Source organism: Salvelinus sp. IW2-2015, linkage group LG25, assembly GCF_002910315.2.
Source record: "Salvelinus sp. IW2-2015 linkage group LG25, ASM291031v2, whole genome shotgun sequence".
NCBI classification, from domain to species: Eukaryota; Metazoa; Chordata; class Actinopteri; order Salmoniformes; family Salmonidae; genus Salvelinus; species Salvelinus sp. IW2-2015.
Window position 1 is genome coordinate 25,631,022 of NC_036865.1, and position 14,676 is coordinate 25,645,697.

General features: G+C 42.7%; 1 protein-coding gene across 1 annotated transcript in view; it reads right to left on the reverse strand.

The window, feature by feature from the left end:
- LOC111951768 (disks large homolog 5-like) overlaps positions 1-14,676 on the reverse strand; it is a 118,152-nt gene that overhangs the window by 91,452 nt on the left and 12,024 nt on the right. The window contains exons 2-4 of the mRNA XM_070435000.1: positions 7,811-7,879; positions 2,919-3,102; positions 1,703-1,846 (exon numbers count right to left, since the gene is read on the reverse strand). Coding sequence (XP_070291101.1) covers positions 1,703-1,846; positions 2,919-3,102; positions 7,811-7,879 — 397 coding nt within the window. The remainder of the gene's footprint in view (positions 1-1,702; positions 1,847-2,918; positions 3,103-7,810; positions 7,880-14,676) is intronic.

Here is a 14,676-nt window from a genome sequence, read left to right on the forward strand (position 1 = left end):
TTTTTTTGCTGAGTTTAGTTTCCAGAGCCAGTGCTAACAAGCTTAGCGCAAAGACTAGAAATAGTCAGGCACAGCTAGCTAGCTTCCAGTCTTTGCATAAAGCTAGTTAGCAGTGGCTCACAAAACTACCACTTACTTCCTTCATACTGGACAAAGCAACATACAAATGGTATCCACAAACTATCCCTTTAAGTGCATGCATGCACTCACCTTCCATGCCTGGATTTAATGCCATGGATTACCACATATAGGCTACCTATGGCGCCAGGCAGCCTAGCAGTTAGAGCGCTGGGCCATTAACCGAAAGGTTGCTAGATGGAATCCCCGAGCTGCCCCTGAGCAGGCAGTTAACCCACTGTTCCTAGGCTGTCATTGTAAATAAGAATTTGTTCTTAACTGACTTACGCCTAGTTAAATAAAGCTTTTTTACTCTGGTAAGTGATTAAAAGCATGACAGGTACACATACTGTCGGTTGACTAAAGCATTTGGTAGGCCTATAGAACATAATGGATTACTATCAAGTTATCAATTGACTATAAATGATAGACCTGCCAACATGGAYGCATTTTACGTAACAACTATGCAATTCTCTGTCCATGTACGAAGGTATGAGATCCGAGTTTAAAGTACGCAAAAATGAATAGGGCCTGATTTATTTTATGTTATACATTTTAATAAAAAATACATCCACTGAGTAAATCTAACATCCTGATTCTCTAGCTGCAACACACAGACATGTACGGTGTTTGTGTCAACGGACATGGAGATTAGTACATCATTATTTAACGTAGCTGTCTGCCCCTCCTGTTTGTTGTGATGCTGAGTTTGCCGACTGTCAGCTGTAGGTAAACACATGGACAAAACCCTTATCGACTACATGTGTTGTGGAAAGGTAAACACTAATTGTTTCAAGCTAACGTTTGTGGACATTCAGTGGGCTTTAAAGTGCCAGCAGTTCACTCGCATTTGCTAGTGAAAGAAATGCAAATAYGAAAAATAACTGGTCGCATGTGCACATTTAATTCTGCATCCCATTAGGTGTATTTTCCACGTAACATTACGAGGATCATGCAACCTGATAGACTAACTAATTATGATCACAAAAGTATAATCCAAAATAAATATAAACATCTTGGCATTAAATGGAGTGGGGAGTTTAGAAGACTGCACGATGAAGAATGAATGAGTGTCTGGTATTAGCTATAGAGGATAGAGGCAATGCTTCTATAGACTCACAAACTGCGCGCGCACGAGCGTGGGGGGGGGGGGGGAGTAAACACCAATTCTGAGCGGTGCTACAAGCGCGAGTTGAATCTCCAATTTCCCGCGCACGTCTGTTACTCTAAAAAGTGGAACAGGGTTGGCAGATCTACAACTCCTTAAATCAGATAATCCCCATTACATTTCAATAGAAACACACCATTAGCACATCAATGTTCTTTCAATTAGTGTAATTGCAGCACCAGGCACTTCTCCAGTCTAAGTGAGTAAAACCATGATGCCATACAACCTCTCATTATTCCCATCTAATTACAGTCTATTCGTAAACAGTAGAGGAACAGAGGATTCCTGACATTAGGCTGGAAAGTGTAGTCCAGGACCACTAAACGTCCACCTCTACCCAGACATGACACGTCTTTCTTTCAACAACCCAGTCAGTCAGTCGACCCAATCTATCAGTGATGTGATGGTGGTACTCACTGGTAGAAGTCAGCCTCCTTGACGGCCTCCTCACATCTCTTCAGAGTCTTGGTGTGTTGGTTCTGTAGAGACTGGAGATCTGCCATGGCCCTCATACACTGGTTTTTCAGACGCTCGTAATCATGGCTGGCTTTGGAATTTGGCCTTTGGGGAGACGAGACAATAAGACGCTACACTACATAAGAACTACCAACTGAGACCTGGTCTACAAGGGCAGCCCAATGTCAGTTTAGATATAAGAGTTAGATAGAACCAAGGCATGCAGTTGCTTTGCATCAAAATGCAGAGGACMCAAAGGAAAATGCATCCATGAGTCAACGCAGAGCTGCAGAGCTCAGCAAACTGTATGAAGGGTTCCTAATTTGCACTGACTGGAATTTGATTGTCTTGGTACATTTTGTTAAATTCAAAGTACCTCTGATTAAAATGGTAAAATGTCATAACTGAGTCATGTCAAACTATATCTCTCTCTCTCTCTTCTACACTTCAAATCCACTAGGCGTCCCTCCCTGTTCTGAATTGCGTTTTCAACAACCTGGTACCCGGAACTCACGATGGCGTTCATAAACTGAACAGGATGGTTACCTATCAATTTCTGTCAACAGTACTGATCGTAAAGCCAGATGACAGGGAGGGCAATAGACTTGATAGGACCTTAAATACACTCAGAGGCAGGGCAACTTTGCAACTTTCAGACTACTCTTCATAGCAGTGTCTGCAGTTTGTTGACTAATATCATTGGATTGTAGCCCTTTTCCCTGAGAGCACGTCTGCCTATGAGAGATGAACTCACTATTGTGCATCCCTCTTGATTCTGTACACTGGCTTCAGGAAACAGAATGCTTCWTAAAAATGTTTGTAAACATGACCAATCATAAACCGACAGGTCAATATCATCAAAGTAATGACCGACAGAGAGGAATTAACAAAATGTTTGTGTCTATCGTAGCAGACAACGTGTGATGTAGTTCAGGTGCTTAGGGACAACACAACAATGGCTGATTTCCTAGAATTTTATGATTAGCTAGATGGTATTCTGTCTAAATCTTGCATTTTGACTACTTGTTGCATAGACATTCAGTAAAGATGATCTACTCTACTTATGTATAGATGTATTTGACCAATTGTTGGATTAATATATTGATTTACAGAACAAAGACTATCCACTCTGCTCTTCCCTCTCTTCAGTCATGTGGTGGGTGGGGGTTGTCTGTACCTGCAGTCGTCGAAGGTGGTGCCGGGTGATGCCAGGGCCAGGCGCTTGCGGAGCTCGTCCCTCTCACGGGTCACCTGGCGCAGCTGGAACAGGATGGTGTCCAGGTTGTCACCAGCTGGCCGGTTGTCGTTGAGGGCTGGGGGCGGAGACGAGGCTGAGCCGTTACCGGTACCGGGGGGTGAACCTGCAACAGTGAGTATGTCACCACGGGCAAGAGCAGCTCACCGCCACCGGAATACATGGGACAGGAAGGGGAAGGGTTKGGAGAAGATGAAATGGACGCTTGCATCATAATATCAACCAAACACAGAAATACCTAAGGTTATAAAGAAACATTTTATAAGCGCAGTCCTTCATATTGGAAGAGCACTAGAGTTCAGTGAGAATTGATTGAATAACCTCTAACTTTAAGTGATTCTTGATCTGGTTCTCCTGTGTCTCATTCTGGGTAAAATAGGGTTCTACCACAGGTGTATACAGGCCTACCACATCTGACTTGAGTTAAACAAGTTATTTACATAAACAAGAATTAGACTTGCAAGTTGACATTAATGTATTATTCAGATGAAGGCTGAGGTAAGGCACATAAATCTCAAGTTAGGATTTCAGCTAACAAACAAGAAAGAGTAACCTCACTTGAACCTCATGCAACATTGTCAACTTCTACTAGGCCTAATACTGTATTAATGTAGTATATGAGTGCAATGTTTCTCAAAAACCCAGTTACCACCACCATTAGACTGACAATTATGATTAAACGCAACACAGCAAGTCTGGACTATGACAAAACAAACCTAAAGTGGTTGAGGCCTTGTCCTTGACATTCTCAACCAATTCACTATCAAAGAACTGCTTTAGCACAGCATATTCTGATATGAAATTCCTCTAATATTTTCCATGTAAATATCCACATTTTCCAAGAATAGCCTCAGATCCACAAGGCAACAATGCTGGTAATCTCAGACAGCAGCATACTAGAGATGGGATTTATATCTCATAAAACATATTTCTGGAACTTTTTGTCTGTCTGGCTTATGCAGAGTCTCTGGGGCACTTTTATCGCGTTGCATTAAGCAATAGAWTCATGTAGTCGTACAAAAAGACAATTTAAAAGGTAAATTGAGGAAGTAGAAAATAAAAGATTAATAGTCTACATTGAAATTAATAATTTCCCCTGTTCCCTTAGCTACGATGACATTTGTTCCATCCTTTTATTGACCTACAGATCATGAAAAAAAGCTTGTTTTTTTTCTACTAAGCTGCTGTAGGCCAATAGTCTATCCTAATACTTTCAAATATCCCTTTACCTTCTCTTTGCGTCTCTTCCTTGTGACCACCTATAGGTGAAACACCTGGATCATCTAAACATGACTACGGTGTGATACAGGACGTGTTTAGTTAGCCTACCAAGGGCTGTTACGATGACTGTATTACCGCCACACCCGGCGGTCATGAAGGCAGTCAAATTCCACATGACCGTTTAGTCATGGTAACTAGGCTTCTCCAAGCTCAGATGCTGCTGATGGCCATAAGTAGCCTGCCAAACATGGTAACTGTCTGGTACTCGCCACTCTATTGTCCCTCTAATCACTCTGACATCAATGCAAATATAATTGAAAATCTAAATCAAACAGTTCATGAGAACCCAGGAGCTCATGTTGCGCAACATTTCTATAGGCTATGCAATTGCGCGAGAAAACAGTGATGGCCTCCATTAAAAAGAGGATCCCATCAGCTTTCTGTAGGCTAGGCCTACTATATTTATTTCTCAACTTTCCTAATGTTAAGCACGTTGCTTATCTTTACAACAGGAGTATAGCCTACCAGGCTGGCATGACAATAAACCACGGGGAAAAGCGACCTCCATTCGCTATTTAAGTGCATAGATGACATCTATTGTTTCCCGCTGCCCCCGTTTCGATACAGGTGCATGATAATGGTTCATTCTAAATCAAAACMAATTTCACACATATATTATTTAGTATATGTAAAGACAAGATTAAAGTAGTCTGATGGGTGACAATATTAGCCTATCACTTGAGRGCGCTGCATTGCCGCTTCTGTGCGCTGCATTGTCGCTTGTGAATGATGCCCAGCGTGTGCAGTAAGGCAAGAAACAGCTCATGCCTTTTTCAAATCAGTCACACACTTCATGTAGTCTAGCCCATAGGCCTGCCTATATGTTTTGATAAGGTTTGTATCACAGCTAGAGTAGCCAAAAAACTTTAAATTAAGCACATTAATTATCTTTACAATCGTTGTAGAGCCTAACTGGCATACATAGTCGGCGCGTGAGTTTCAACTTTGGGGAAGATCATTTTTACCATAAAAATGCACCTTTATAATAAAGCATTACATTAATAATCACATTCRCGGTCACTTTTGAGAACAGTGTTTTCCCGCTAACTGCATTTTGGAACATTCACGCTTACGGCCTACTGCCGTGAGCACATTGCTGCGCTTATAATGTGAAGAAATAGCCTAATAGTTTATCACCATTTTAAGCTAAACGTTCTGATCTGTGGCRTCAGCCTCATTGCTTTTAAAATGTTTGATGCAAGTGGTTGTATTCATTTTGGATCTATCGCATCCCACAACTGTCCCAAAGCATGTTTGGAATATTTATTTATTGCATAGAAGGACAAGTTAACCAATAGAATGTCRACTTTTGTACTATGGGGCATAGTAGATTGACATAGGCTAGTACTTTTGCTGTTTGTTAGGCCAACTCATCTTGTTGGTTGATGAAAATTAGGCTAAATGTGGACAATTCTGCTAAACAGCTAAAATATGCGCCTCAGAATTTGATGAGGGATGCGCAGTTGCGTCCGTCTTCACTTGTAGTCTACTTCTAGCTGAGATGCCTGTGAGAAGGAACCAATCACGTGACGGGCATTGGCTAATAAGAATTGAGATATCTGAGAGAGCCATGTGAGTGAGGTGCTTCGGAGGACGGCAGCTCGGAAAAGGGAATTATAATATTCAGCCCAAAAGCACAACGGCCACTGGCCGCAAAAGGCATGGATTTTTTAGGGGGCATTATGGCCACRCAATGGGGATGCCGCCGTGAAATTTGAGGCCTGGTGAGAATATTGTCAAGTGCTTGTCAAATTGTGAATGAGAGACTGATGAASTGTGTACAAGCCTGCACTGCCTTCCATGCTACTTTTTTCAAATCATCATTAGAGTCGCATCATGCAGCCTTAGAATACATTCCAAATCCAAACATATAGCCCAACGTTTGTATCACAACTAAAGTTGCATAAATAACCTTAGATTAAGCATATAGAAGGACATGTTTCTTTGTTAACCGCTAAACACAAGAATAGCCGCATGTCCGCACTCTCTCGGAAAYYGTTTSTAGAAAATATCCCTTTTATTTTATTCAGCTATGTTCAATTGTATTCTTCATACTATAAAATAATGCCACGGAATACTAAGCTAATCTTGTCTGCTAAATGAACTAGTGTAGGCCACAGCCATATGGCGTAGCCAGAACAGGACAACTAAGAGTATGCCATTTTGTTCTTCTAAAATGTCTTCATTTCATGTTTCTTTAGACCGGTCTAAAATAAATAAAATGATTTATTGTGATGGTGTAGGCTATATTAAATGGATTTATTCTAGATGTTTCAAAAAGGTCTGTATCAGTGGCTTCTAGACTGTGTGGAAGCAAGGAGATTCTAAACATGTTTATRTTAATTACTGGTCAATTACCATGGGACTGGCAGTTATTTGCTTGACAATCACCGGCTGACAAAATGTCATAACCGCCACAGCACTAACACGGAACCCAAACCGGCTGYGCGCGTGTGCGCTATCGTGCATAAATGTATTTTGTCCCCMTACACCAAACGCGATCACGACACACAGGTTAAAATATCAAAACAAACTCTGAACCAATGACATTAATTTGGRGACAGGTCAAAAAGCATTAAATAAGTATGGCAAATTAGCTAGTTAGCTTGCACTTGTTAGCTAATTTGTCCTATTTAGCTATCTTGCTGTTGCTAGCTAATTTGTCCTGGGATATAAACATTGAGTTGTTATTTTACCTGAAATGCACAAGGTCCTCTACTCCGACAATTAATCCACACATAAAACAGCCAACCGAATTGTTTCTAGTCATCTCTCCTCCTTCCAGGCTTTTTTATCTTTGAATTTATATGTTGATCGCATCTAAACTTTCATAGTATTACCACGACGACCGGCAAAACAGTTGGTCTTTCAATCACCCATGTGGTTATAACCAATGAGGAGATGGCACGTCGGTACCTGCTTCTATAAACCAATGACGAGATGGGAGAGGCAGGACTTGCTGCACGTTCTGCATCAGAAATAGAAAGGAGTTCTATTTTAGCCCTTGGCATCGCAGACGCTTGTTGGCGCGCGCGAGCAGTGTGGGTATAATATTTGAATAACATGGATTTCTAAATTTATTTTGTGACACTCGCGCACGTGACGTGTCCAGTCTGGTCAGCATGTAAGCCTACACCACGCCTTTCAGAGAAGACCCCTCTACCTCCCTTCACCCTCTCTCTCTTTTAGTTTACCCCTCTTTCCCACTCATCCCAGAACAGAAGCAGGCTTGTCAGGGTGGCCGACACAGAMCCATCTCTCTCTACCTCTACCTCCCTCCCTCACTTCCCAGAACAGAAACAGAAGGAGGAGCGGGCCAGACCAAGAGACAGACGGACAGGCAGGCAGAGCCAAACAGGCAGGAATTCGGAGGATTATGTGCCATCCTTGGCATCAGGTTGGGCCTTTAAGGGTTTACGTAACACCCAGTGATGCTGAGTCATTTGGACCCCTGTCAAGCTCTGGCACTAAGTGAGTGTTAAGGAGGTAGCATGGTGAACACACACAGAAAATGTCCTAGGCCCAATACTTACCGACACTGCTTAGGGAGCTGCTACTCTCAGAGTCTGAGGGCATGGTGGAGAGAACACTGTATGTAGAGCCTGCAGAGACAGTGAAGAGGTGGAGAAGAGAGTAACCAGTCAAAAAGAAGATCCCAAAATCAGGTATTTTCCATTGAAGTCGTTCTTGAAACAAATGGTTTGGTTCGTCAATCGATGAATTAATACTGTAAAGTTAGCTTCATAACCCAATACAAATATGCATGAAAATAAATTGACAAATATATMTTCTCCTGTACTTATGATTTTAACTCAAATTTATTCATGTCCCCTCTCGCTCTCCATGCAACTAGTACAATGCTTTGATGTATATTTCCTGTATGGCCCTGCTAGTCAAGCAGAGTGTCACAGTTAGAAAGGAGAAAATCGCATTCTAAGTCAAGCAGCACATGGAGACAGCACTCAGGACAATGATGCCCTATTTGCATAGTGCTACACACTGCTCAAGGCACCTGCATGCTTCCCAGCAGAAACAGTTCCAAAAAAGGTCATGCATATATTATGACATTGTGACGTTTTTGTTTGTTTTGGACTTCGGTAAAGGTTTTTTCGGCTGTTCGGGCACAACATTTTCTCAAGGCAAGCCAAAGTCGGTACCTGAAGTCTACTCCCCTTCGTTGGTGATTGGTCAACAGTAGGGATTCTTCAATAAAGTCTGTCGTCATTCAACGAGAGACGACTCGTTTTCAAGCACATTTTTTCGATTGAGAAATACTGGACAAAACATCTTAGTTAGATGTAAAATTGCATGATTAAGAGCTCCTTGACAAAAGGCTGAAACTAATGACTGATTTGAGTTCTTAGATTCATTTTGAAGTACATACTGGCAACGGCATCTCAAAATGGACATTTTTGCTGCTTTATTCTTGTTTTTCAAGCGATGGTCTTTTAAGGGAGTATGCGAGCACACTAGTTTGGTTCGCCTAGCCGACCTGAAGCATGCCGACTCCTTTACGCCCAGGGAGATTTCATTTGATATTTATACGTTTTAGTCATTTAGCAGATGCTCTTATMCAGAACAACTTACAGGAGCAATTAGGGTTAAGTGCCTTGCTCAAGGGCACAGACAGATTTTACCTAGTCGGCTTGGAGATTTGAACCAGTGACCTTTCGGTTACTGGCCCAATGCTCTTAACCACTAGGCTACCTTTTCATGTAGAGGAAGCCATAGAGGGAGCTATACAAGGTCATGCTGCTGGACATCACCGCTCTAGCTGCAGCAACAGAGTGACTGCCTTTAAGGGGCCACGTAAACATATGAGTTTAACCCTTTGCGGAGTGAGTTCTTAGAATGTCATCATTCTCAGTGTTCCACTTTGGAATTTTTACTTCAGTACAGACTGAATGAGCAGCCCTTGCTGTTGTCATCTTTAAGAATCAGTTAGGTTTGCCATAGTACATAATAGACATACCGTTTAGTGTTCCTCTGAGTATTAAGACAAACAGATATACAATAGCTGGTTATATATAGTCTAATGGGTATATTGTGATCAACTGAGATGTGCCTCTGTCACACTTCAAGCAGGCATAAGACTGCAATTAAAGGAGAAGTTATTTTTTTGTTTACAACCAAATCAATTTGTATTGTAAATGGCATGTTATAGAAGGGTCCAGACACCTTTGTGATTTCACATGTTTTCGATAGTTACCCCAAAACAGCAAATCACTTCCTCATCCTCATTGTGTAGTATGGGGGCCCCCAAAATAACAAAATAGCCAAAAACACCTCCAAACATAATTTTAGAAATGGCAAAGCTCTCAGTAAAGTGMTGCAGGTCTTTAGATGTTGTACACATGAAATTGTGTCATTCAGAACTTTATCTGTAATGTTATATTCTCTTTTGTGCTACTCRAGCCATTTAMATTTTCCATGTAGCCTGCTGCTACAGGTAACTGCCAAAATAAAAGGTAAACACCCCACGTTTTCAATATAAATTGTATCACTCATTACACAAGTGTTCCCTTTATTTTATTTATGTATTTTTTATTKTACCTTTATTTAACTAGGCAAGTCAGTTAAGAACAAATTCTTATTTTCGATGACGGCTTAGGAACAGTGGGTTAACCTTGTTCAGGGGCAGAATAACAGATTTTTACCTTGTCAGCTCGGGGATTCAATCTTGCAACCTTACAGTTAAAAACTAGTCCAACGCTCTAACCACCATGATTTTTACATTGCACGCCACAGAGGAGACTGCCTGTTTACGTGAATGCAGTAAGAGAAAGCCAAGGGACAGTTGTTAGCATAGCATTTAAACCTTATCTTATAAAACAAACACTCAATCTAATCACTAAGTTAATATACACATGGTATTTGAGTGATTATTAACGAGTTCTAATCTAGCGTGTTCCATGCCATTTGCATATAATCCGTGTCGGTGGTGCGTATAATTTGCGAAAAAAGCGACTGTCGTTGCTATCAATGTGGACTAACCATAAACATTCAATGGACCTTTTTTAAAATCATACACTCGAATACATAGTTTTTAAACCTACATTCTTTAGTTAATATTGGCCTGCTAATACTGGCTCGTTGCAACTCTTGAAAGACTTATTTATTATTCCATAAACAACCAAAGACAGCCAACTCGCGCCAAACGGGGGAAGATTTAAACAAAAGGCACATTTTGACATGAAAAAAAGCACCATCGTGCACGACTGGACCTAACCATAAACATCAATGCCTTTCTTAAAATCAATACACCAGAAGTATATATTTTTAAACCTGCATATTTTGCCTAAAAGAAATTCCAGGTTAGCAGGCAATATTAACCAGGGGTGAAAAATGTGTCACTTCTCTTGGCGTTCATTGCACTCAGAGTCAGGGTATATGCAACAGGTTTGGGCCGCCTAATTTGCCAGAGATTTTACGTAATTATGACATAACATTGAAGGTTGTGCAATGTAACAGGAATATTTAGACTTATGGATGCCACCCGTTAGGATAAAATACGGAACGGTTCCATATTTCACTGAAAGAATAAACGTTTGTTGTTCAAATGATAGTTTCCGGATTCGACCCATATTAATGACCTAAGGCTCGTATTTCTGGGGGTTGTGTTATAATTAAGTCTATGATTGTAACTAGAGCAGTCTGACTGAGCGATCGGTAGCACCAGCAGCTCGTAAGCATTCATTCAAAACAGCACTTTTGTGCGTTTTTGCCAAGCAGCTCGTCGCTGTTGCTTCAAGCATGCGCTGTTTATGACTTCAAGCCTATCAATCCAGAGAGTTAGGCTGTGTAGCCAATGTGAAATGGCTAGCTAGTTAGCGGGGGTGCGCGCTAATAGCGTTTCAAACGTCACTCGCTCTGAGACTGGAGTGGTTGTTCCCTTGCTCTGCATGGTAACGCGCTGCTTCGAGTGGTGGCTGTTGTCGATGTGGTTTCCTGCGTTGCAGCCCAGGTACGAGCGAGAGAGGGGACGGAAGCTATACTGTTACCTGGCAATACTAAAAGTGGGCTATAAGAACATCCATAGTCAAAGCGTATATGAAATATAAATCGTAGAAGAGAGAAATAGTCCTATAATACTAACAACCCTACAAACTTCTTACCTGGGAATATCTGAAGACTCCTGTTAAAAGGAACGCACCAGCTTTCATATGTTCTTTCATGTTCTGAGCAAGGAACTTAAACGTTAGCTCTACTTACATGGCACATATTGCACTTCTACTTTCTTTCTCCAACACTTTGTTTTTGCATTATTTAAACCAAATTGATCATATGTTTCATTATTTATTTGAGGCAAATTGATTTTATTGATGTATTATATTAAGTTAAAATAAGTGTTCATTCAGTATTGTTGTAATTGTCATTAGCACAAAAAAAAAAAAAAATTGCCGATTTAATTGGGTACCGGCTTTTTTTGGTCCTCCAATAATAGGTATCGTGGTGAAAAATCATAATCGTCGACCTCTACTCTCAAGTGCTATACAGCCAACTCATATGGTCGCTGCATTTAGCATAAAAATGAAACCAAAGTATAGATCTGGGACTAGGCTGGGGTAAATGAGCTGCTTGCTGTCCCTCTAGCAGAAATGCTGAACAGCAGCAGTCTAGCTGGCTCAGTAATGCCCCTACTTGCATTACAGCGAACACACAACCTATATATCAGCCAAGCTAGTGGTGCTTTAACCCTAAAGAATACTAGAAGTCAACATAAGTGAGACAAAGTTAAAAAAAACAACTATGATAGCAACTCATAAATCCGATAGCGGAGGTGCATTGCTCGAGTCCCCTGGGGCCACAGTCCTGTTGATTACATCACCGATGGCTTTTGACAAGGGACTAATTTCTCCAGGTGTGTGAATTCTCCAGCCAATCAGTATTGGGAGACTGGGAGAGACCAGGGAGACAGGGAAACCAGCAGAATGCTGTGACCACTTGGCAAGCTTACAGTCATCATTAGGCTATAGCTTGTCTTGGGCATGCAGTTGTGTAATATACACTTGATCAGATTATATCTGTACATCCTGAATAATCTTGAGTATCTCAGAGAGCAGAACACCGTCGCTCCTTTATGAACAAGGTAGGTAAATGTTAATACACACCCTGTCTAGACTACATCTATCATGACATAACATAAAGTAGCGGGAAACACAGGCCTTTGGTCATGCATCAGAGACTGCATGGAATAGTGACAGAGAAGGTGACGGACGGACGGTATACCACAGAGAGAGGGGGGGGGGTAGAAGACAGAGCGAGAGGGGGTAGATAGAGAGAGGGGGGGTAGAAGACAGAGAAGAGGGGAGGTGGATGAGAGAGGGGGGGTAGATGACAGAGAAAGAGAGGGGGGGGGTAGATGATAGAGAGGAACATTTTACACTCGCTAGAAATTCATAATGAAACGATCTATAAACAAGAAAAACATCCTCGTGTGGTACCTATATCCCCCCAATAGAATCGCCATGCTTTAACGATGACAGCTTCTCCATCCTAGAGGGGGAGATCAACCAGTTCCAGGCCCAGGGACATGTACTGTACTAGTTTATAGCGACCTAAATGCCAGAACTGAACAAGAACCCGACAACCTCAGCACACAGGGGGACAACCACCTACCTGGATGTGACAGCTTCCCTCCCCAATAAGCCCCCCTTGACACAACTAAGACAACATAACCAACATAAATGGGTCACAACTCCTGCAGCTCTGTCGGACGCTGGGTATCTACAGTTGAAGTCGGAAKTTTACATACACCTTAGCCAAATACATTTAAACTCAGTTTTTCACAATTCCTGACATTTAATCCGAGTAACAATTCCCTGTTTTAGGTCARTTAGGRTCACCAYTTTATTTTTAGAATGTGAAATGTCAGAATAATAGGAGAGAGAATGATTTATTCCAGCTTTTATTTCTTTCATCACATTCCCAGTGGGTCAGAAGTTTATATACACTCAATTAGTATTTGGTAGCATTGCCTTTAAATTGTTTAACTTGGGTCAAACGTTTCGGGTAGCCTTCCAGAAGCTTCCCACAATAAGGTGGTTGAATTTTGGCCCATTCCTCCTGACAGAGCTGGKGTAACTGAGTCAGGTTTGTGGGCCTCCTTGCTCGCACACGCTTTTTCAGTTCTGCCCACAAATTTTCTATAGGACTGAGGTCAGGGCTTTGTGATGGCCACTCCAATAACTTTACTTTGTTGACCTTAAGCCATTTGCCACAACTTGTAAGTATGCTTGAGGTCATTGTCCATTTGGAAGACCCAAGATTTAACATCCTGACTGATGTCTTGAGATGTTGCGTCAATATATCCACAATGTCCCGTCCTCATGATGCCATCTATTTTGTGAAGTGCACAAGTCCTTCTTGCAGCAAAGCACCTCCACAACATGATGCTGCCACCCCCGTGCTTCACCGTTGGGATGGTGTTCTTCGGCTTGCAAGCCTCCCCCTTTTTCCTCCAAACATAACGATGGTCATTATGGCCAAACAGTTCTATTTTTGTTTCATCAGACCAGAGGACATTTATCCAAAAAGTATGATCTTTGTCCCCATGTGCAGTTGCAAACCGTAGTCTGGCTTTTTTATGGCGGTTTTGGAGCAGTGGCTTCTTCCTTGCTTAGCGGCCTTTCAGGTTATGTCGATATAGGACTTGTTTTACTGTGGATATAGATACTTTTGTACCTGTTTCCTCCAGCATTGTGAAKAGGAGAATTGATACAGGCTAGAATCAGTAGCCTACTGTCATTTCATATTATGAGACAAAAACACCCAAACCCACTCTGCAACGAAGAGTAGCCTACCCGGTGTGCTCGAAAGACTGGCCCCGTCATTAGCAAAAAGAAAGAGCAGGCCAGTGCGAGGGAGAGAGAGCGAGGAGGGGCAGGCAGGACAGCGCGAGAGCGAGGAGGGGCAGGCAGGACAGCGCGAGAGCGAGGAGGGGCAGGCAGGACAAAGCCAGGACCTGGTTCCTGCCTGCCCTCCTCGCTCTCTCGCTGTCCTGCCTGCCCCTCCTCGCTCTCGTCGCTGTCCTCTGCCTGCCCCTCGCTCGCCTCTCTCGCTGTCCTGCCTGCCCCTCCTCGCTCGTCTCGCTGTCCTGCCTGCCCCTCCTCGCTCTCTCGCTGTCCTGCCTGCCCCTCCTCGCTCTCTCCGCTGTCCTGGCCTGCCCCTCCCTCGCTCTCTCGCTGTCCTGCCTGCCCTCCTCGCTCTTCGCTGTCTGCTCGTCCCTCTGCCTCGCGCCTGTCCTGCCTGCCCCTCTCGCTCTCGCGCTGTGTCCCTGCCTCCTCGCCTCCCTCTCGCTCTCGCGCTGTCCTGCCTCTGCCCCTCCTCGCTCTCGCCGCTCTGTCTCTGTCCTCCTGCCCCTCCTGCGCTCTCGTCCCCGGTGTCCCTCTGCTCTCGT